At 40.9% G+C, this 23273-nt stretch overlaps 1 protein-coding gene across 2 annotated transcripts in view; it reads right to left on the reverse strand.

Moving 5' to 3' along the window:
- Positions 1-4890: 4890 nt before the first annotated feature.
- NTRK2 (neurotrophic receptor tyrosine kinase 2) overlaps positions 4891-23273 on the reverse strand; it is a 273512-nt gene continuing 255129 nt past the window's right edge. For both annotated transcript variants that reach the window (XM_034774168.1, XM_034774167.1), the window contains exons 17-18: positions 8376-8534; positions 4891-7164 (exon numbers count right to left, since the gene is read on the reverse strand). In XM_034774168.1, coding sequence (XP_034630059.1) covers positions 6979-7164; positions 8376-8534 — 345 coding nt within the window. In that variant the 3' untranslated portion in view covers positions 4891-6978. The remainder of the gene's footprint in view (positions 7165-8375; positions 8535-23273) is intronic.

The raw sequence follows: 23273 nt of genomic DNA on the forward strand, positions 1-23273 counted from the left end.
TTAGCACAACTGTGTAAACTGTCACATTGGCCTGGTCTATACTAAAGAAATTAAACCAGTTATAACCCTTAGAATGTTTGCAGAACGCTGCATATACATACAGAAATACCCCAACCAATGTAATACTCAGCTAGAAGAGGTTATCTTTCAGCAGGGTTAATAACTAGTTAAAGCTTAACTAGTTCAGTGTCAGCGTGGACACAGACAAGCTGTAACAGTTTAACTAGGCCTCCCACTACTGTCTCACAGTGCACATATGTGGCCTTGCAACATCACCTAGAATGTATGGCCAGGTTTATGTGAAGTGGTTTAAGACAGCTCTAGTGTGGATAAGGGGAAAAACATAAACCCACTCAGCATGGGGAGTGTGGATTCAATTAATCTTTTCCACTTCAAGTGGTTCAGTGTATCCAGTTCAATCACAACCAAGTCAGTTCTCTAGTGGAGTCAAGGCCATAATGGCTAGGAGTTTCATTTCAACAACCAAGATTTGATGGTATGGCATACTCCTGCTCTATCTGCATCCTGCATAGTCACCATGAAATGGTATAATATTACCCTAAGGGTATGTCTATACAGCCCATGGAAGCAAACTGAAATCCACCCCTATCCTTAAGCTTCAGAGGCCGATCTTCAGCCTGCGCCACATCTTCAAAGCGCTGTCTAGACAGCTCTTTGTAGAGTGCTAACGGGAGCCTGGCCGGCCCAAGTCTGTCATGCCACACTAGGAGGCTCGCTTCCCACTGACTGAATGATACATTGACAACTAATTTACTAGCACAGATCTTGATGCTATTTTCATAGCATTAGACTGGCCTTGTGTCGGGCTGCTCTTTGCTTGATAATTTCCCCTCAGACTTTTAGAATGACAGCCAGCTCCTGCAATCTCAAGCAGATCTCTTGGCAAAGCCAAACAGTTATAGCCATAGAGTGGCTTTCCTATTGGTATCCTTTAAATCTGAAGGCCTCATGTAATGCCGTCAGACTTCAGTTGTTGGCAGGTGGGATTGAATCTGGAGCTTAGTGCATGAGCCTCTACCACCTGAGCTAAGAGCCAACTGGCTGGTAGCTAAGGCTGTAGAGCAAACTCATTAATCTCGCTGTCTCTCTCTAAGTGGTCTCGGTGCCACTAGATAGGACAGAACACCACACTCAGAAGGTGTGTATGTTACACTTGGGTAAATCAATAACCTACAGTGGGATCTTCAATTAGGCAGCTGAAGCCATGTTGAATATATAAACACTGCTTTTTTTATATATTACTATTTATGAGTTTCAGCTACTATACAGGCTGGCCTGGAATTAATGCTACATTTGTTCACAACATTTGAATACTACATTGGGACAAGGAAGAAACCCAAACTCTAATCTTCGCTAGTTTATTAATGGTGCTGTGGATTATGAGACACATTTTGAAAACATGCACATAAACTGTATCCAGAAAATACTTTCACCTACTGATAAGCACCTTATTGCAGGACAGCATATGCTATATGGATAACTGTATGACAAACAAGTATTCACATGCACATGTACCCAAATGTGCAAATTTTCCAATGGGTTCACTTTAGGACTTTTTTTTTAAATAGCCCTATTTGTGTAAATACAGGTAGAAAATTTCATAACTGTTTCGTATGTGATGCTTCTTTCATCTCATAGGAGTATAGTACCTCTATGGAACTGTTTTTTATCATTATTTTAGACTGTAAATATGTCACATTTCCAAGCACATTTAGCCATTCATTATTACGTTTTTTAAACAGGATTCAAATAAAAGAAAATACCACACAATGTTTCATGAAAATTGTATACATTTTTAAAGTAATCATCATTGTATCACTTACAGTCTCTCTTTTGGATGACACTGTTTATTGAAAGACATCATTTGTATTAAATACACTGTAGTACAAGAGACTTTCCATGTCATGTTGACAGAAGCTGGTCACATGATTCACAAACAAATCTTTTAACACTGATACTCAGGCATCACTTCAAAATCAGCCAAGATGCAATGGATCTTCTAAAGCAATGAATTTCTATAACAAACTGCAAAACAAGAACCACTAAATATCTGCACAGAGACATCACAGTGTAAAAAAAAAAAGAAAAAGAAAGGAGAAAGATAGCTCTAAACACCAGGTCACAGTTTTAGTGACAAATATAGAGATCTATATTTATAAGTAGGTATCTCCCTCTCTCTCACTCTCAAGAGAGAGAGAGAGAGAGAGAGAGAGAGTGGTATCTAGAAATATACATATATATACACGAAGCATAGGTAGAGAGCAGGGCTGGGGCAAATATTTCATAATAAATTGAATCTTTCTCTATTGGTGATGTAATTAAACATCCACACTGAATTGAATTACTTGTATATAAAATTCTCAGCTGCTTGTTCGACATTTGTTTTTCTTTATGTTACAGAACAATACATATAAGCTGCAAGATATAGGCCTCTGAAAAGATTTTATTTGATTTTTATTTTCTTATGCCTTCCTGCCAAATAGCCTTGCCAGAAGCAGCTTCTGCTATGCTTGCCCAAAGTATTCTGTGTTTATAAAATACATTTCAGCCAATCTTCACTCAGAACTTTCTACAAGCAAACAAAAAAAACCATAGACCTGGCCTAGAATGCATAGACAAGAAAATAATATACCCATCATTTCCCATTTCTTCTCCTGAGACGTACTTTAAAAAGATGGCAAAATAGTCACTTGGTTGCTGAAATTCACAGTGTTTTCCCTGCAACATTGTAGACTTTTTTTTGCTTCATATTTGTGATGAATGTAGCAAAAAAATAAAATAAAATAAAAATTAACTAAGGCTCTTCAAGGACCTCTTGACTCAGAGCAGCAGTGGTTCATCCCAACCCTGACAACAAGAAAATACAGCTTCCTGTGCTATCAAAACCTTCATCTTCAACCACAAACCCCAACCCCCTCCCCACCCACTCCCACATTCTTACAGCAATATTTGAATTTCTTTTACAGGCTGTAACAACCTGGAGACAGTCTTGTTATTACGTATATGCACTATAACTTAGTCAGCTAGTGACTTGATCGCTTTATTGGGGTGTTTCTTTTATCTTTAAAGTGTTCTGTGAAAGTCTATATCGAGCACAACAAAAATATCTCCAAAGAGCAGAAAGAGAGAGAGAGAGAAGTAAATGGCAGTTATTTATTGAACAGCAGATAATATATAAATATATTGGTTTATAAATCAAAATGAATGAACTCCTATGTAAAAAGAAGTTCCATCATGCATCATGGGGTGCTGTTGCTTTACAAATACTGTTCGCTACAGCTGGTTGCTGAGTTCTGCAGATTTACTGAGGGTGAAGGAGAGAACGTGGGAAATTCCTAATACTAGCTGCTGCTATTATTACTGCAGGGTTTTGGAGTTCTCACCATTGTTCTACCAGTTGTGTTGCAAACTGAAAATTCCAGCTCATTCTTGGAATTATTTTGTAACTGAAGAGAAGTGCAAAATGCCAATGGAGCTGTAGTACTGCTGTTGAACAATACAACAATAATAGCACAAAAACAGAAATTATTTTAAACCAAACTTTCTTCTAGGAAGTTTGAAGCCAATCTGTTCATTGCTCTGTGAGAAATCAATGAATATTAGACAATAACGGAGGGATTGCTTTTATACAATCATTTGGAAAAAAATGTTGATTGTTAAAAATATCTCTGGCATTCTAGTATTTCCTCCACCCATGCGGAACTGCATTTACATAAAAAGTTAAATCTTATAAACATAGAAAAAGAAATACCAAAGGAAAACAGGATTTTGGTTATTTAGCGGACTTTATTAATAACATTGTACCCTAATTATAATCTGTTAGAATACATGTATATGTAAATTTATACATATACACACAATCACACATATTGTATATGCATGTCTGCATATGTATAAATCAAATATTTATAACACACATATACATATATGTATATACCATGTATATATACACTCCCTATGTAAACACACATATATATAATATATATTATATAATATATATTATATATATATCATCGGTTTGTAGCATAGTCCAAAAGATTTTGTAATGAGCCTGATTGTCATATTTGCTCAGTGTACAAGATTTAGCTGAAGTTGCAAGCATGACAAATGTCTATACATACATTCACCCCTCATTGCCATTTGAACATATTTCTTTTTCTCTTTTCCACTCATTTTGCTACACTTACACCCCCTTATGAATAAATGCAAGAACTGGTTTAGCATTAGTTAATAGCTAGTCTACATTGATTATAGCTTTTATGGACTACTGTTCACATGTGTGATATAGGCCAAGTTTATTCATATTTTTGGCTCTGTAGAACATTTGGTCCTTTAAGTTTGACATACTGATATGCTGTTGCACAGTGTATTCTAACACACTATATTTTCCCCATACATGACTCTAGTATGCTCTTTTAGTAATGAAAAAAGGATGCCATTAGATCAAATTGTATTTTTTTCTTCATTTTTGGTATACATTCTATTAGTTCTTGCAAAACCTACCTGTTTGCTTTCAGGTTAGGGCGATTGCCCAGAGAGAACAATATCTTGGAGACAAAAAGGATACATTTTTCTAAAGGGCATAAGAAACTATGACAGAATACAACAGGTAGGAGTTTTGTACCTCCCTTCCCCAACACACAACCCTTCCCTCTTCACACTAAAAGTATAGTCTCAGTGGACTCTTGCCACTTTACATTTTCTTTTCCACTTTCTGTTATATTGAAACTGAGTTTCTTAAAAACATAAAACTCAGGCCCTCAAGAGAATGGGTTTCCCTGAATGTTCAATTTTTTTCTAACAGGGCTATTGCTATTCAAACTTCTAAGACAGCCCAGATAAAATCTTAAAGCCCATTTTATATGAGTCTTCCTCTGGCTTTTTTTTTTTTTTTATTTCCAGTTCTAGTGGTTCAGAAATAACATCTGGTTTATTAAAGAAATACTGCATATGGCTTTATAGTTACATCGTTAAGTTTATTTTTAATGCTTTTTTTCACTGACATAGAGGAGGGTTCAATTCCATCACTGTCCAGTCAATTGTTTTATTTCTGAAAATGTTCAAAATCTCTATGAACTGGCTTTAAAAGCCACTGAAGGAAAAAAGAAAGTGCTTTAATAAATAATATATGCAAGCAAATTATATATTAACATATTATGGGAACACTTACAAAAATAAAATGCTTAACGTATTAAATAAAATAACCACAACACAAAGATGAAGAACTACTACTACTCTTTGATCTGGCTCATAATATTTAAAAAAAAAAAAAAAAAAGACAATTTTTTGCAGCAAGGCCCCCTCACAGAGGGAGGCAAATGTTCTTGAGGAACAGGTAAGATTTATTTCCATTTGTAAGAGTTCATAAGAAAAATAATCCTAAATCTAAATTGTAAATCTTCAGCATCTGTTTGAAAAATAAACATAGATGCCCATGCACTTGCCATCAGCACAGTGGCCATGCATATACTGTATGCACACAATGCCTTTCCAACCAGACATAAATAAATTACAGAACAGTGGATGCTGGGAATGACACCACTAGATCAACCAGAAATTGGTGCTGAACTCAGGGTCTGTATGCTATAATATCAAGTGATAACCACAGGATCATATCTAGCGGTCTAGATTAAGTCCAGGGACTTAATTCTATCATCCCCTGCCATGGATCAAACATAATCTACTATTTCCATGTTTTAGATTATTTGCGTCGTATCATATCTGTAACAATGTAAAGACATCTGAATGTAGCTAATGACCTCCATTAGCTCCCTCTAATTAAATATGTTATACCTTTATGGATTTGCTATTCCTATCAGGGTGTACAACAAGATGAGCAATAGTTTCTGCACAAAGGGCATTAATCGACGAAGACCATGCACAATTTTGCTTGCACAGTGAAAAAACGGGAATGGAGAAGGACAGCAGTAGGAATATGCTGCCTGACAAGCACTGTATCTACAGCTTGCCTCAGCATCTACAACTTGTCCTGTCTGATCAAAGTCCTCAGCTTCAACACTTGACCCTGAAATGCATACTGTACATTAATCAGCCTAGCTTCAGCCTGTATTACCAAAGGCTGGAGAGCACTTTTATACCAGTGCTATCACAATATCCTACTCTAAGACAAGTTGAGGGATTGTATTTAGCTTATCATAGTATTGTGTAATCTAGTGCAATGCAGGCAGCATCCTTTTCTTTTTACCATAGACCATTGTACTGGATCTGATGATGAAAAGTGCTAACCAAGCACACTCTTTAAACAATCCCTTTACTCCTCAGACAGACTCCCAGAGGAAAGCACAGAATCCTTTCCTTCCATTAAATCATTTCAGTGTTTTTGAGCGGGGTTGGATGCCATCTAATCCCATAGTTCTTCCATATAGTGGCTCACACAATGCTGTTTTCTTTCTATCTGGCTTTATCTCAACTAGAAATAAGCTTCCCATAGAGAACACCAATCTTCTTTTTCCACCCATACGCTGAAGCAAAAAAAGTAGAGGTGAATCAAGAGAAACTCCCAGTATCTGTACAGCAGAAGTCACAAAGTTCGAGTCAAATATTTTTTTTCCCTTTTTTCATCCACATCAAAGGCATGAGTACAACAAGGCATTGTTAGTTGTGGTGGGCAATCTGGAGTGTCTGCTGATATAACAGATCAGGTTTTTAAGGCCTTTGTCTATGCAGAGTTACAATAACGCAGAAGCCAGATTGAATAGAAGGAGAGAGAAAAAATGAGAGAAACAGAAAGAGAAAGAGAAAAGAGATACATTTCAATAATGTCAAAAAAGTCAATACTGTGTCTACAGATGGAGAAGTGCACATTGCTTGCCCTTTGAAAGCTTCTCCGCATCTTTGTCATTACTACTGTCAGAGTTAAGAACATATTTTGATGGAGTTCAGTGGCCGTTGAACACATTCATTCACACAGCCCATAAGAGGAAATGCTAGGAGGCTCTAGCCTAGAATATCCAGGTAAACTGGAGAAGCCTTGGCCAAGTTCTGAAGGAGGGAATGGATTTCTTTGATGTTGAGCCTCATGTGAGGCTCCCGTTGCCAACAACCCAGCATCAAGTCGTACACTTCCTTTGGGCACGTACGAGGTCGCTGCAGAACTCGGCCCTGAGTGATGCACTCGATCACCTAGTGAGAGAGCAAAGAAAGAATCAGTGGAGCAATAGATAGGCACTAGCCTGCCTTAGCAGGTGCTGACCAGAGATGCTAGGGACCCTGGGTGCTGAGCAAGGCGACCCAGTGCCTTACATGCCACAACCCAGTACTGGGTCACGACCCGAACTTTGAAAAACACTGGCTTAAACCACTTCCAAAGTGACATCAGCTAAACTGGAAAAAGGCAGTCTGGAATAAGAGGATCCTCATGGGGAGTGACACTGGTATAGCTATAGCAGTTTAAATTCATACTTTGCCTAACACTGGTACAATTTTCCTCTGTAGACAAGCCCTGAGTGTGAGTGAATTTATTTCTTATGAAAGGGGCTAAATTGGCAGCCCTGTAGACTGAAATTCTCTGTCTACAGAACTGGTAAATCATGGGAAATAATGATATAAGCTTCCAAAATCTGTTCCATCAACCTCCCAAAATCCTAACTTGGAGGGACCAATGCCCTTCATCCTACTTACTAGGGTAATTCATTCTGCGGGCTTCAGTTCAGCTTCCACACCCACACAAGCCTCTATTGAGACTGAGCACAAGTACCCTAACGACTGGCAATTGTGGTAGGGTTTGTGATACAAACTCCAAACCAAATGCTGCATGCTCCTCTCTCACTCAGAACCATTCCCTCCCACATGCTCATAGAGGCATCACAGTGGCAGGTGGCCAGCGACTGGAGATACAAGGGGTCATCCCTGGCAGAGTTTTCCTGGGCTTCAAAGGACTTCCGGATCCCCTCAATTTGTTATAGACTGGGGTAAGACAGCAGCATTGTTTTTGAGTCACTTACACACACTGGTTGATACCTGTAATAGAGGCTGGGCTGAAGATACTCCAGCCCCTTTCCTTTGCAAGACTGCAACACCTGTCACCTCAGTTTTTTCTCCATACCCCAGGCAGGTTCCAGCCTATCCCACAACTTTCTTGTATTCTACTTGGATAACACCCTTTTCTCTTAGCAGGAAAAATTTAAAAAGCCAGAGAAAAATGGACCCAAACGATGACACTTGTGATGATACCGTAAGTGTTGGCAAGTACATAGTGATTTTCATAGTAAATAACATTGCAACTTGTGTGCTATCCTTTCCAATCAGAGAGCGATTCCCATGTTGCATCCATATCTTTAGTTAAACTCCACCATCTGAAGCACATTTTGTTATCCACAGTGCATTATACACACCTCATTGTTTGAGAGCTGATACCATGGCTGTTTGCCATAGGTGAAGATTTCCCATAAAACGACCCCCAAGCTCCAGACATCGCTTTCTGTGGTGAACTTCCTGTACATGATACTCTCAGGAGGCATCCAACGAATGGGCAACATGGTGTGACCACCAACCTGATGGAAAAGAACAAACTTGTTTAAAAGAATTCCTATGAGTTCCTTGTGAAGATGTGCACAATGAATGCCAAAGTGAGGGAGTGGATATTGATCTTTTCTATTTGTGCCCATTAACTTTACAGAGCTTGTAAGAACAAATTAGCAAGATACTACTTCCTATTATCATAAATTCATCTCTTAATCAATGTAAATGGATGGCAATCACTACCAAGATCGATTTCTCAATATTGTGGTACCTTCAAAGAAATTATTTCTGAATTATATACTGATTTTTTGGACTTATTTAGCGCCTTCTATCCGAGGGACTCAAAGCACTACAGAACAAAACCTAACAACACCGTAACACACTCATTTTACACAGAGAGACTAAGGTATCACATAATGAGTTCAGTGCAGACATTGCCCCGTTCTGTACCAAACCCCATTGACTTCTAGTAAGCTCCACAGTGGTCTGTCCATGTGGAGCTCATTGTAGAAGTAGGGCCAAGGTGATTTATCTCTTAATTCCCAATTCCATGCCTGACCCACAAGACTTCTCCCTTCCTCTTATGAAGAACTGAATGTGACCTGGGAGAGGAGAATTGATATTCACTTACAGAAATCTGCAATTATTCATATATTTGACTGTGTTCATGACCTTCTTGTGTTTATAGTTCATAGATATTCCAATGAATAAACTTTACTATTCTGGCAAATTAATTTTCCATGAATATTTTAGTGAAGAGTGCATTCCAGTCAACTAGACTTTGAAAAAAGTGAATTTTTAAGTTGAATATTTGCCAAAATTAGAATGTCAAAAAGTATAAATAACAAACTGTGATTTTCAAATTGCATAAATAACTAAGCACCAATGTGAATTTCAATTTGCAGATTTTACAATTGAATCTGCAATTCAAAACTCATTCTGTTATTATTTAGCTACATCAGTCACCCAGTCAATATCATATGACATATCTAATTATGACCTTGATTCTGCATCCGCCCAGAATTCATCGAAGGACTGGGGACTGACTAATGCCATGTGAATTTTTTAAATATTCACAGTGAATTGCTCACGAATTATTGCAGACCAAAATTTATGCACTGAAGAAATCTACAAATAATTTTCAATAATTAAAATATAAAAGAATTCTACAGCCTGTTTGTAGATAAATTTCTAAGAGAAAACGGTGCAAATTTTATTGACTGATTTTTTATTACAAATTATTTATTCTCTCCTAAATAGTCTAAACCCTCAGCCCCCACTCTTTTGGATTAACTAATCTGCTTAATAATGATCTGTAACTATTGGAATCAGACCCTGAATCAGCAAAGTACTTAAGCACATGTTGAACTCCTTAGGAAAGCCCTTCTGAATCAAGGCCTGTATGAATATTCACGAAGCGTTTGTTATTTTCTTAAACAGATGCACTTTCTTAAAACTAGGATCTTCTTTAACCTTGATTCTTTTTTAAAAAAAAAGTTTTTATTTCCATTTTCCAATTGATTTACTGCCTCTTGATATGCCATTTCAACTTGATCATACAAATTAACAAATCCTAACAAATCTAATTAACAAATCTAACCCAGTATGACCATTTTATGGAATTCTGATTATCTCTGAATTGGAGCTGTTGTAAACGGCTCCAAGAATATTTCCTTTTTAAAGGATATATAATTTTTGATTAATATATTTTTTCCTCTCTGATAATTGATTTAGTTTATGAAACCACATCAGGACAGATTTTTCACTTTTCAAGATTCCAGTCTTTCAGGAGATCATTCCTCCTACTGGGACTTTACATAAGTTGTTATAAAAAAATATTTTCCTTGTTCTGATGTCAAAACAGCAAATGATAGGTGAGCCTAATAAAAGTTCAGTCAGGGTTCAGATTACTTCTAAAGCAGTTGGTAAATCTTTTCCCATATATTTGTCAGTGCTTCAGTGCTCGTGTAGCACATCAAAAATACAGTCATCACTGTTAAACAGTGCAATCATGCTGCATACATTGCCATAAAAGACTTAGACCATTATTGATTACATAAAAATACATAGAAGTGCCACAACCTACATAGGCACGTGTTTTATTAATAGGCACTCTTTTGCTGCCCCTCAACCCAGATAATGTGGGTGGAGCATGTCCACAGTTGGTGCTTTAGCACCGACAGAGAGAGCAGTGCAGCGTGGGTAGCTATCCCACTGTTCAAATCACCACCTTCTGACACTAGGAGTTCTGGGAATGGATAGCAGTGCATTATGGGGGTGGGCTCACCGCCCCCATGATGCAGTTTTCTCCGTCCTATCAATCCACGGGCTTCTGACTACGTTTTGTGCCATTTTTCAACTTCCCCTGTAAACTTGGCACCCGCCATCTCTGCCTGAAAGCATGAATCCTGCACTGCTCTTCAGTCTTGTAATAAGTATTATGAATGCAACACAGCTGATCCTGCAGTATTTCATGAACTGCAAATCTGAAAATGAATTTGTGGTGCCTACCCTGCTATGTGCCACTGAAAGAAACAATTCAAGATTGCTGTTGGCATTCATGGAGCAGCTGCACACGGTGGACCACCATTACTGGGCTCGGAAAACAAACACCGAGTAGTGGGATTGAATTGTGATGTAGATATGAGATGATATGCAGTGGCTGCAGAACTTTTGGATGCGCAAAACCACCTTTCTGGAACTGTCTGCGGAGCTTGCCACTGCAGTGCGGTGCAAGGACACCACAATGAGAGTTGCCCTCACTGTGGAAAAGTGAGTGGAAATTGCTGTGTGGAAGCTGGCAACTCCAGAGTGCTACTGGTCAGTTGTGAATCAGTTCAGAGTTGGGATGTTCACCGTGGGTGTTGCAGTGATGCAAGTGTGCAGGGCCATTAATTGCCTCCTGCTACGCAGGACTGTGACTCTGGACAATGGGTGGTGAATAGTGGATGGCTTTACAGCAGTGGGATTCCCTAACTGCGGTGGAGCGATAGATGGCATGCATATCCCAATTTTGACCCCAGGCCATCTTGCGACAGAGTACATCAACAGAAAGGGCTACTTCGCTATGGTATTGCAGGTGCTGGTGGATCACTGGGGTCATTTCACTGACATCAGCACAGGGTAGTCAGGGAAGGTGCATGACTAGGGCCCAACCAAATTCACAGCCCATTCTGGTCAATTTCACGGACGTGGGATTTTAAAAATAATAAATTTCATGATTTCAGCTGTTTAAATCTGAAATGTCATGGTAATTGTAGGGGTCCTAACCCAAAAGGGAGTTGTGGGGAGGGAGTTGCAAGGTTATTGTGAGTGTGTGTGTGGGGGGGTTGCGGTACTGCTACCTTTACTTCTGCGCTGCTGCTGGCAGCGGTGCTGCCTTCAGGGCTGGGCAGCTGGAAAGCAGTGGCTGCTGGCTGGGAGCCCAGCTCTGAAGGCAGAGCCGCCGCCAACAGAAGTGCAGATGTAAGGATGGCATGGTATGGTATTGCCACCCTTACTTGTGTGCTGCTGCCTACAGAACTGGGGCCACAGGCAGCAGCTCCCACTCTCTGACCGCCTAGCTCTGAAGGCAGCAGCATGAAGTAAGGGTGCAATGGTATGGTATTGCCACCCTTACTTCTGCACTGCTGCTGGCAAGGCGCTGCCTTCAGAGCTGGGCTCCCGGCTAACAGCCGCCAGTCTCCAGCCACCCAGCTCTGAAGGCAACATAGAAGTAAGAGTGGCAATACCGCGACTCCCTTAAAATAACCTTGTGACCCCCCACTGCAACTTCCTTTTGGGTCAGGACCTTCAGTTTAAGAAACACCCATGAAATCTGTATAGTATAGGGTAAAAGCACTCAAAAGACCAGTTTTCATGGCGGGGAGACCAGATTTCACAGTCCGTGACGAGTTTGTCATGGCCGTGAATTTGGTAGGACCCTATGCATGACACACACATCTTCAGGAACAAGGGCCTGTATAGAAAGCTGCATGCAGAAACTTTCTTTCCAGACTAGAAAATTCCAATAGAGGTTGTGAAAATGCCCACAGTAATCCAGAATGACCATTGAATGTGCATTTAGCAGATTAAAGGCTCACTGGTGCTGCCTTTTTGGCAGGTTAGACCTCAATGAGGAAAATATTCCCATGGTCATAGCAACCTGCTGTGCTCTGTATAACATTTGTGAAGTCAAGGTGGAAAAGTTTCCCAGGGGTGGAGCATTGAGGTGGATTGGCTGATGGCTGATTTTGAGCAGCCAGACACCAGGGCTATCCGAGGGGCTCAAAGAGGGGCTGGACTATTCGAATCAGGGAGGCCTTGAGGCAGCATTTTGATAATGAGTCCCAATAATGTGTCTTTCTGTAATGCATTCAGCCAGGCATTATTTACTTGCTATCTTGAATGATCCATGTAATGATTCCTGCCTGAGTATTAATTGTAGTGTGCAAATATGCCAATTGCCACTGTGTATGAATTTCTGCTGCAACAACCGTGCATAGGACACAAATAAAGAATCATTTAATTTTTAAGACTAAATTTTTATTAAACAGCAATACACAGATTTCCATTTCTTACATGGGACATGACACTGAGCAGCACTCTCTCAAATGAGGCTCTCACAGCTGTGTGTAAGTCCAGCTGTCATTATGGAACATGTACCTAGAGGTGGAGTGCAACGGGTACTGTGACGGGCCGGAAATATGCAAGGAATGTGTGTGGGGGGAGTTTGGGGAGGGCATGGAATGCAGTTCTGTATGGGCTGCAGGGGGAGTCGAGCATGGATGTGTTCTGACTCCAGTGCAATCAGGGACCTGAGCATCTCTGTTTGGTCCTCCATGAGCTTTATCATCTACTCCTGCTCCTCTATTATCCACACCTGCCCATCTCCTCTCCTAGCTATCCATTCTGAGTTTTTCATTGATTGTCTCTCTCCATGCTCTGTGCTCTCTATCAGCATGATCAGACAATTGCAACACTTCTTGAAACATGTTCACCTCCTTATCTGATGGAGGTGCTGAGCTGGTGTGTAGGAGCTGGCCCTCAAGGGCACATCTGCAGAAGCAAAAAAACCAATACACAGAGACAGTATTGTGAGTGTACTCACAGTCCTGAATCATAAAAGTTACGTACGCCTCTTTCTCACTTTCCCTTGGCAAGCACGCAGTACAGCAAGAGCACTAAACGTGGTGAGGGGGGAAGGTGCAAGAAGGGACAAAGGGTCTGGGTGGTTTCAGAAGGGGATCACTACATGCGCGTAGGGACACTACTGTGAATACTGGCACTGTTTTCCACAGGCGGGGGTGATTGAAGCTGATATCTCACTGCTGAGGGTAACCAAGGATGCAAGGGTGCATCTCCTGCATGTGTGCAGCTTCAGACTGGATCTGTATGCCACTTTTCTGTGTGCTGCTTTGGTTCCTGCAGAAGTAATTGACGATTGGTGCGGCAAAGTTTCCTGCAATGGGGAAAATAAAAAAGCAGCTCTGCCAAGGAACCATCAGCAGAGGATTGCAGAGTATCTGCAGGAAAGTTTTCTAGAGATCTCTATGGAACTATGGAAAATTCCCGGGAAATCCCGGTGTACATTAACAAACTTTTCTGCAGGGCCCCCACTGTGTAGCTGCACTGGGGAATAAGAAGCAGATACAAACAGTACCTAGAGTGTTGTTAATTTCTATTCCTTCTCCCACGTGCACCATCTAACAAAATAAAGGACACCTCTATCTCACATCACTGTGCAGTATCAAAGCAAAATGAGTACTTACTGGAGCTCCCCACTCCTGCTTCAGGCGCACCAGAGCCAGAATACTGGGTCTGACTAGACCCCTCCAAAGTCAAAAAGAGGTCCTGGCTCTTCACGCCTCCAGATGACCCTGTCGCCTGTCCCACATCCTCCTCCAACTCGATCTCCTCATCCACCACTTCGTCATCGGGGTTGACTCTGCTAGCCACTGCCTCCTGTTCCCCCAAAGTATCCACGGGGCTTATGGCAGTGGAGGTGGGGTCGCGGCTGCCAATGGCGCTCAGCTCATGGTAGAAGTGGCATGTCTTCAATGCTGCACCAGAGTGATGGTCGGCCTCCCTTGCCTTCCGGTATGCCTGCCTCAGTGCCTTAATCTTAGCATGGCAGTGCAGCGTATCCCTTTCATGCTCTTTCTCCTCCATGCCACGAGCAATTTGCCTGTAGGTATTAAAATTCCTATGGCTGGAGCAGAGCTGAGACTGCACAGCCTCCTCTTCCCACATACTCAGCAGATCCAACAACTCTGGTGTAGTCCAGGCAGGAGCACGTTTCCTGGGAAGGTGCTCTGTGAACTCTCCATGCCAAGAAAACAGGAAATGGCATTTCAAAATTTCCAGGGCACATGCCTGTGTACCTGGCTGCAGGGCAGCAGAGATGAAACTGCTGACCAGAGTGGTCATGATAGGCATTGTGGAACACCTTCTGGAGGCCACTTAGGGCAACATAAGCAAGTGCAGTGTCTATACTGACACTGCGTCACTCTAACTTGGTCGCAAAAAGCTCTATGCCGCTCAACAATGTGGTTTTTTTACGTCGGCGTAGCAGGAGAATTACATCAGCAGGAGGAGCATTGCAGTGTGTACACCTCCACTGTTTTATTGATGAAAACTGACTTCTGTCGACAAAACTGTGTAGTGTAGACAAGGCCTAGGAATCAACATACGCACATGCTTCAGTGCTCTGCTGAATCAGGGCCCATTCATTTCTGAGTCACAATATATCCAGCTGGTAGTATAAGGATGTTGTAAGGCTCAATTAATTAATATTAATAATTCTTGGCTGAAAAGGCACTATTAAATCATGGGAAGTATTGTTTTAAGTAAAAGTATCATTAATATCAAGATATGTGAACAAAGATCTTGCTTCCTAAACTAAACTAATGAAGCAAACAGCTCCACCCTGCCACATTTACTTATTGTACGAATGATAATTCATTAGAAAGTCAAAAATATTAGTCCCTTAGAAACACACAGTCACTTGCCAGGCCAAAGGGCAAGTGCCAGTAAAACATGATTAGTTGTAAGAGGTTTTTGGTCTCGTTAAATATTAAAGTGGCTCTTTGATAGGCTCATCATACAGCATCCATGATTGCTTTGTTTCAGCAATTTCTTTGACTTGTTCCTTAAAAATTAATGAAAGCTATAAACTGTGAAATATGGTTCTCTTATTATTGTTTATTTATCTTATCAGAGACATGAAGTTTAGAAAGCAAATTAAAAAAAGAACTTTCCCACTCTAATCCCCAGGGCTAGATGCCTCAAAACCACAGTATAGTTGTGGTAGGACTCTGTGCTGATTTTATTAGAATCAATCAGGAAAATAAATACCATTGGTACAAATATGATAGATGACTGTAGTGCAATCACTATTTTGGTGACCAAAACTTGGCTGCCACAACTCTAGCTGTCTGCCTTACCAGTAAAAGTAAGACTGATTCATCAGTGATTACACCCGCAGAGAAGGCACTTCCTGAACTCATGCCATTCTTGCCAAGCTGCATCTAGATCAGAAGGGACCCAGGCTGTGAGATGTTCGGCACAGCCTCTAAGGGGCTGAGTGCCCTCTGCTCCAGTTGGACCAAATCCTGAAAGGTATAGTGCACCTGCAACTCCCACTGAAATCAATGCTCAGCAAAGTACATGTTATTGTTACCAGTTGGGTATTGGGTGGGTGCAATATAGATACTTACTTCTTTATTAACTATCATTAATTAATGATTCAGCAATAAGTCCCCACTTCAGAAAAACATCATGACCTATGGCAGTACCTAAGTATGTGTTTTAGCACATGCATCAGTGCTTTCCTGAACTGAGACCCAAGACCTACCACAGCAGTCCTTTGTCAGCCCAGTAAGAACCACTGAGTGAGCTGCCATTGCCAAGAGAGCTTTAAGTCTTTATATGCTTGGTAAGCTGAAGGCCCTTGTTATTGTTACACACTCTAAATGAAAAGAAGTAGAATGCATTTTTGTTATTGTTCCAAAACTATAAAAATATCCACGCTGCTTATAATGTAACTGGATTACTCTGGTGTCCTGCTAGCAAATCTTCTGTCCACAGGGAGAAGTGAGTTGGAGTTTTTCTGGGACTACAGGAGCTATTGGGTGACATCCTTGCCCAGCTCATAGGAACAGAGGAACCTTTGCAGAGGACTCCTGTGCCCTTACTCCTCCCTCTGGATCCTCTGTCTGGGTAAGAGAGACTCTTTGTTTATATTTGTGGGTCTTGATTCAGGCCAATGTAACCTGACTTCCATTGAGGACTCAGTGCCCTCCGTAGGGGAAAGTTGTGGAAAGAGGGTTGCGTCAGTGAGGGATGCCTACAAATCCCACTCCTCTCAGAGCCTATAACTGGCCAGCAAACTGGGCAGTGCTGGCTTGGAAAGGGACATAGCCAAAGCACCTGATGAATACAATTAATTAGCATAGTCTCAGGTAGGCTCCACTGATGGGGCTTCCCATGGAGTGCCAAGGCCAATTTAAAGCTGCCCTCCTCTGGTGAAATCCTAAAGGAAAGTGATGGTGAGAGAGCTGCCTAGTGTCCCATGGGGTGAATTGCCCCTGGTGTGCAATAGCTCTCACTAGTGCAAGGGTGTTCACTGTACATCGTCTTATATCAGAAGGGGTGAATTGAGCCCTTTGTATCCAAAATAAAGTCCATATATATACACCAATCAATATGATGCATATAGCTTAAAGTATTCTATTCATTTAATCATTAATAATAATGTACACAATGCAGTACACAGTGTATTTCATTTAAGGATCTCAAAGCACCTTACTAACAATTTAAGTCACACAAAATTCCACACCCAAAGAGGTAAACTGAGGTACACAGCAGTGGTGTGACTTGCACACAATCCACAGTGATGAGTACATGACAGACCAATCACACTCCATTGCAGCAGCAGTACATTTTTAACTTACAGTCTTGATTCTACTCTTTGCACTGGTACAGTGTACAGTAATTATCAATCTTTTTCATGCCATTCAGTAATCTAAGTAAATTTCATTTGCAACTTGTAATCAGAGCAAAAGCTTTGTGTTCTGAGAAATATATACATTAAAGCATTCTCTCTTTTCTGCCCACTCCCCACACACATCCACACCTTTCTGCCACAGCACCTTTGGGTAACTCTAAACAAAATTAATTGGAGTTTCCCAAGAAGGATCAATGGATAAAAATATTAGTATAGGGCCCATTCCTGCAAGGTTCTGAGTACTTCTGAGAGGTGTTGAGTGCCCTTGGCTCCTGCTTTAGTAGTAGTTGCAGGTGCTCAGCAACTTGAAGGATTAGGACCGTATTGCCTAAAGTGCAACAGAGGGTCCTGTGGCACCTTTAAGACTAACAGAAGTATTGGGAACATAAGCTTTCGTGGGTAAGAACCTCACTACTTCAGATGCAAATACTTGATTGCCTAAAGTGTGATTATAATACTACTGTATATACATCACTTTAAAATAGTCATACATTCTGTAGACTAACATTTCAGGTAAAGACCATCTTTAGTGTTCACTGTAGCTAAGGTTATGACAGATTTAAAAGCATTACAGTTTTAACTTAATAAGCTATCACTTAAATATCTGTATTATAGCTGTAGCAGTACCACAAAAGTGACAAATTTATGGATAAAATTATGGTGTATTTTCTTGGGTGCTTACTGGAAGACAAGTATCAGAGGGGTGGCCATGTTAGTCTGGATCTGTACAAAGCGACAAAGAGTCCTGTGGCACCTTATAGACTAACAGACGTATTGGAGCATAAGCTTTCGTGGGTGAATACTCACTTCGTCAGATGCATGAGACCGTTGCCTTATTATGGTTAATTTTTTATTTGAAATTGCACATCCATATAACCCCAATGAGACTGAAATCCTTGTTTCAAAGTCCTAATATATGCAACTGAGAATTCACTCACACGGCAGTGTTCTTATATTACTACAGTATTACTAGCATATTGGACTAGAACCTAAATCATAATTTCCACTAATTAGCTTCTGCTACACGCTAAATATCTACAGGGATAGTATGCCAAGCCACTAAGCTGTGATGTCCTTCTCAAAAGAATCACCTCCAGAAGGAAATGCTGCCACAATGTTTCAAATATGAAATGTCACATTTTAAACAATGCAATGTCATTCCACTGGTTACCGCTTTCATCATCGCCACTTACACTTTCAAAAGGAACTTAGTTCTCCTGAAAGATGCCAGACAAGCCATTCCTGGAAATTCCAGTCCTTTATTTATCCATAGAACAAATACCAGGCTTTGCACTGCCTCACCAATATGCCTCAACCTTGAACGACAAGGACCACCGCAAGAGTTGTGAAGTTAGTGAACATTTTATGCTTATGGGTTCCTTATCCTTTTTGCTAAGGTTGCCAAATGATGCTTTTTGTGATGCTTTTCTGTACTAGGAACTGAAAGTTGTGCCACAGAGGCTACGGAACAGTCTTCACACAGTAACAACTTTTGGATACTTCCTACTTGGGCAGCATTGGTACCAGTTAGTTGTGAAGGGATTTATATCCTATCATGCACAGATGTTGGAACTAAGGGTACTGGGGGGTGCTGCTGCACCCCCTGTCTTGAAGTGGTTTCCAATTATAGAGAGTTTACAGTTTGGTTCTATGGCTCTCAGCACCCCCACTATACAGATTGTTCCAGCACCCCTGCTACCACAAGCCATCCAGTCCCCAAATTTTGTACTGTTTATGAATATTTTTAATACTGTACATTTGTATCACCTACGTCATCTAGCAATGTTGCCTTTATATGAAACAGATACACTCAACTCCTATACCGAAAAACCACATCTTTTAAGCTGCCAGTTTGTTCAGCCCAGGGCAGAGTTATTGTGAACAGGATGCACTCTTAAGTTGTTATTATTGGTATGACATTACAAAAAGAGATCTCTTAAAACTGGTTGTCTGTGGGACAAAATAGCAGATAAAATTCAATGTTGATAAGTGCAAAATAATGCACCTAGGAAAAAATAATCCCAATTATACATACACTTTAGATAGGGTCTAAATTCGCTGTTACCACTCAAGAAAGAGATCTTGGAGTCATTGCAGAGAGTTCACTGAAAACATCTGTTCAATGTACAGCGGCAGTCAAAAACACTAACAGAATGTTAGGAACCATTAGGAAAGGGGCATATAATATGACAGAAAATATCATAATGCCACTATGTAAATCCATTGTACACTTACACCTTGCATACTGCCTTCAGTTCTGGTAACCTCATCTCAAAAAAGATATAATAGAATTGGAAAAGGTACAGAGAAGAACAAGGATTAGGGATGTGAAACAGCTTCCATAGGAGGAGAGAATAAAAAGACTGGGACTGTTCATCTTAGAAAAGAGAAAACTAAGTGGGAATATGGTTGAGGTCTATAAAATCATGAATGGTGTGGAGAAAGAGAACAGGGAAGTGTTATTTACCCCTTTCCATAACACAAGAACTAAGGTCACCTGATGAAATTAATAGGCAACAGGTTTAAAACAAATAAAAAGAAGTATTTCTTCACACACAACGCACAGTCAACCTGCAGAACTTGTTGCCATGGGATGTTATGAAGGCCAAAAGTATAACTGGGTTCAAAAAAGAATTACATAAATTCATGGAGGATAGGTCCATCAATGGCTATTAGCCAAGAGTGTCAGGGACACAACCCCATGCTCCAGGTATCCCTTAACCTCCAACTTCCAGAATCTGGGATTGGATGACAGGAGTGGATCACTTGAAATTGCCTTTAACTGTTCATTCCCTCTGAAGCATCTGGCATTTCCCACTGTCAGAGATAGCATACTGGGCTACATGGACCATTGATCTAACCCAGTATGGCCATTCTTATGTTCTTATAACTAGGCAGAATGATGTTACAATTCTGTTCACAGTTCTAAAGCTATTCAGAATTGTTTCCCGTTTTAAGCTTCCTTGCTTATATAAAAACAAACTATCGTATCTATAGTCTTTTAAAATCACATTTCTATGTTTTTATTAAAATACTATATTGCCATTACCCAATTCATTTTTTAAAGAACAGCGTTATACTCACATTTTTATAGTGCATTGTCACTACAACACCTATAGCACAAAGGGGCTCTGAGCTGGCTGAAGCCTCTCAGTGCTACTACAGTACAAATAATAAATAATGTCAGAAACCATACAGTGGCCATTAATGCTCCAAAATACTGACATTGTTAAATGAAAGGGAAGGAAAAATATTTCTTAAATTATTGGAAGATATATTGGATTTTTTAAAAGAATTTAAACCCCTTTCCTGCCCTTCTTTACTCCCTTTCTATCATTTCCCATTATTTTTCTATCCCTCCATCCCCTGCCCCTGCCTTTTCTCCCTAGAGGCCAGCTATACTCTTCTCCCCAGAATAACTAATATATTTTGTTTACATGTTGATTCTTCTGCACTGCCAGCGATCCACAGGATTTAGGCCCTCATTCTGCATTGGCATTTGTGTGGCTGGACCACAGCACCCATACGAAGCCACACGGATGGCAGTGGGGTTCTGCGTGGGTGCAGCTATTTGCTCACATGGATCACAATGCAGGATGGTGACCTGGAGACCTAATTCAGAAAAGCAGTTAACCACATGGTTAGTTAAACTTTGATGAGACTTAAGCACATACGTAGGTACTTTGCTGAACAGGGATGAGTTAAGCAGACGCCTAACTGCTTTGCTGAACCGGAGCCTTAATTTGTCATCAGGCTAGTACTAATAGTCTTTTATTTATTTTGTCTTTTAATCTGAACTATTCACTCAACCCTAATAAAACATCCCAGGCTGTGTGCCATCAGGATGATTATAGCACTTCAGGTGGTTTGTGTCACTCATCTTTTGGTCTTGTGTCTTTTACCCCCTCCTAAAGCATGCTATAATTGCAAAAAAATGTTTTGCCTGTCATACTTATTGCTTAAACTGAAAACCTCTTGTCTCGTGATGAGCCTATCCTCTTTCCTTCTCACAAAATGTTGGCAAATGTTTCTCTTAGCACAAGAAAGATCAATAATTGTTTTTCCGTCTTCCATATCCTGGCCATGCAGACAAAGTCAAGGTCTCCTCCTGAAATATCATCAATCCTGCCATGTCCACTTGTGGAAGAGTAGTAGGTCAGAATCCTGGTTAGAATTATGAACAACATTACACCACAGTGGCCTTTAACCCTATTTGTACTCATCTTTGTTCAATATAGGGCTCATTCGTAAAGCTCTTAATTAATTCTAGCAATAGCTGTCAGAAATCTGAAATGACGACTGGTCAACAGTTTATTGCACTCCATGAATTCTGTTTTCTACAGAATATCTGCATAACATCAGTTCAAAATCACGAGTCAATACCTTCTCTTAGGACAAAATTCTCCTCTCCATTTTGTGCTGTGGATGGGACATCCTCATTTGATACAAGTACAGACTAGGGATTGTCAGTGTGACTAAGCCATCCCTATTGAGGAGTGGAAATAATTTTGCCAATGGGGCAGAATAAAGTTGAAGTCTTAAATGGAACAAATTTACCAAAGATCTTTTCAATGATTTTTAACCTCCCAGTCTTGCCCTATGTAACCTTAGAGATGTCTTTAACATCAGACCTTCAAGCAGAGGATACACCTGAGGTGAGGTGATCCATTAACAGTGTGATCCCAGGGTTTGGCTTGTATTGCTTTCTAACAATCTTTTAAAAAGTTCTCCTTTTCAAAAGCAATAATACTTTGGAGTCACACTGTAAGCCTATATATGGTGGTAAAAAATGGCATCAAATTAAGTTTTGTCAATGTGATTGTGGTGGTGTAACCGAATGCAGGATTTGCCCCTCTGAGAAAGGAGAAAAGTCCCTACAAAATATGGGGAGTTGGACTTCTGCTCCTAGACCACAGGAGACAAAACACTGTACACTGTGGAAGGGTGAAATGTTTAGGACAGATGGAGAGAAGAAATGTTTAAACACAACCAGGCCACTCAGAATAACCATTCTCTCCATAATTAGATCCCTCCTGAAAAAAACACTTCTTTCATAATGCTCACAAGCAGAGTTAATTAATAAATATACCTTTAAAAGTAAGTTATTCCCTTTTCTGGATTTCCCAGTGTGTTTTTTATTATCTATGCCTGCCTTTTATGTCACAGTCCTACAAACTACTCTGGGGAGGCACAGAAGTCCTGGAGTAACGTGCAAGATCAGGGCCTTAGATTGTAAGCTCTGAAAGCAGAAGTTGTTTCTTGTACAGCACAAAGCACATGGTAGCCTAAACAAATAATAAATCATAACTGTAGTGGTAATAATGATATGTAGGACCTACTCTTCCAAGGGACCAAGATGAGAGCCCTAAATAGTGGCATGAACAGACAGTGGTTTTGAAAAAGGCCATGTGTTTCATCCTCCTGACTAGAAGCAAGTTTCCATATCATAGGGTTACCATATTTTGTGCCTCCAAATGGAGGACACTCCACGGCCCCCGGCCCCGCCCCCAGCCCCGCCCACACCCCGCCCCAAAGTCTCCGCCCCCTCCCCTGCTTCCCGCGAATATTTGATTCGCGGGAAGCCTGAAGCAGGTAAGGGGGGTGTGGGGGGAGGAGGCGCGGCCCAGGCTGGCCCCCCGGCGTTTCCAGCCTGGGTCAGTTCGGGCCCTGGGGTGCCGGCCCCGGCCCCCGGCCGACCACCCCCGGCCCGCCCAGCACTGCCGGCCCCCGGCGCACCGCCCCGCTCCCGGCCCCGCCGGCCGGGGTCCCCGCGGGCCCGGCTGAC

The sequence above is a fragment of the Trachemys scripta genome, chromosome 6 (assembly GCF_013100865.1).
Source record: "Trachemys scripta elegans isolate TJP31775 chromosome 6, CAS_Tse_1.0, whole genome shotgun sequence".
Lineage (NCBI taxonomy): Eukaryota > Metazoa > Chordata > Testudines > Emydidae > Trachemys > Trachemys scripta.